This window comes from Egretta garzetta, unplaced genomic scaffold, assembly GCF_000687185.1.
Source record: "Egretta garzetta isolate BGI_Z169 unplaced genomic scaffold, ASM68718v1 scaffold4, whole genome shotgun sequence".
Taxonomy (NCBI): domain Eukaryota; kingdom Metazoa; phylum Chordata; class Aves; order Pelecaniformes; family Ardeidae; genus Egretta; species Egretta garzetta.
Window position 1 is genome coordinate 656,283 of NW_009259329.1, and position 413 is coordinate 656,695.

At 54.2% G+C, this 413-nt stretch overlaps 1 protein-coding gene across 1 annotated transcript in view; it reads left to right on the plus strand.

The window, feature by feature from the left end:
- The window catches only part of LOC104124402 (fibrillin-2), a 121,153-nt gene that overhangs the window by 105,166 nt on the left and 15,574 nt on the right, over nucleotides 1-413 (plus strand). The window contains 1 exon segment of the mRNA XM_035892341.1: nucleotides 307-413. This exon segment is cut by the window's right edge and continues 19 nt beyond it. Within this exon segment, the coding sequence (XP_035748234.1) occupies nucleotides 307-413 (107 nt within the window).

Sequence of the window (413 nt, forward strand, 5' to 3'; positions counted from 1 at the left end):
ACAATTCCCAGGGACTGTGGGCTCCTGGGGGATGAGAAAAGGTCACAGCGAAGTGCAGCTTTAGTCTGGCAACTCAGGCTATTTTTTCTCCGATTAAATCTATTATTTTTTTTTAGAGATGGCGGTGCGTAAATCTTGTTCTCGGTGAAGCCACCTCTCAGAAAGCCAAGACCCCGTTCTGCTGTGCTGCTGCTTCCAGACACAGCTTCCCACCAGCATGCAGGGGTCTGCAGAAGGCCAGTGCCTCGGCTTTTCCCATTTGGCCCATCCCTGCTGCTCACCGCTGCCCACTTTGCTTTGTTTCAGGTCGCAACGAATGCCAGGAGATCCCCAATGTCTGCAGCCATGGGGACTGCGTTGACACCGAGGGCAGCTACGTCTGCATCTGCCACAACGGCTTCAAGGACACGGGG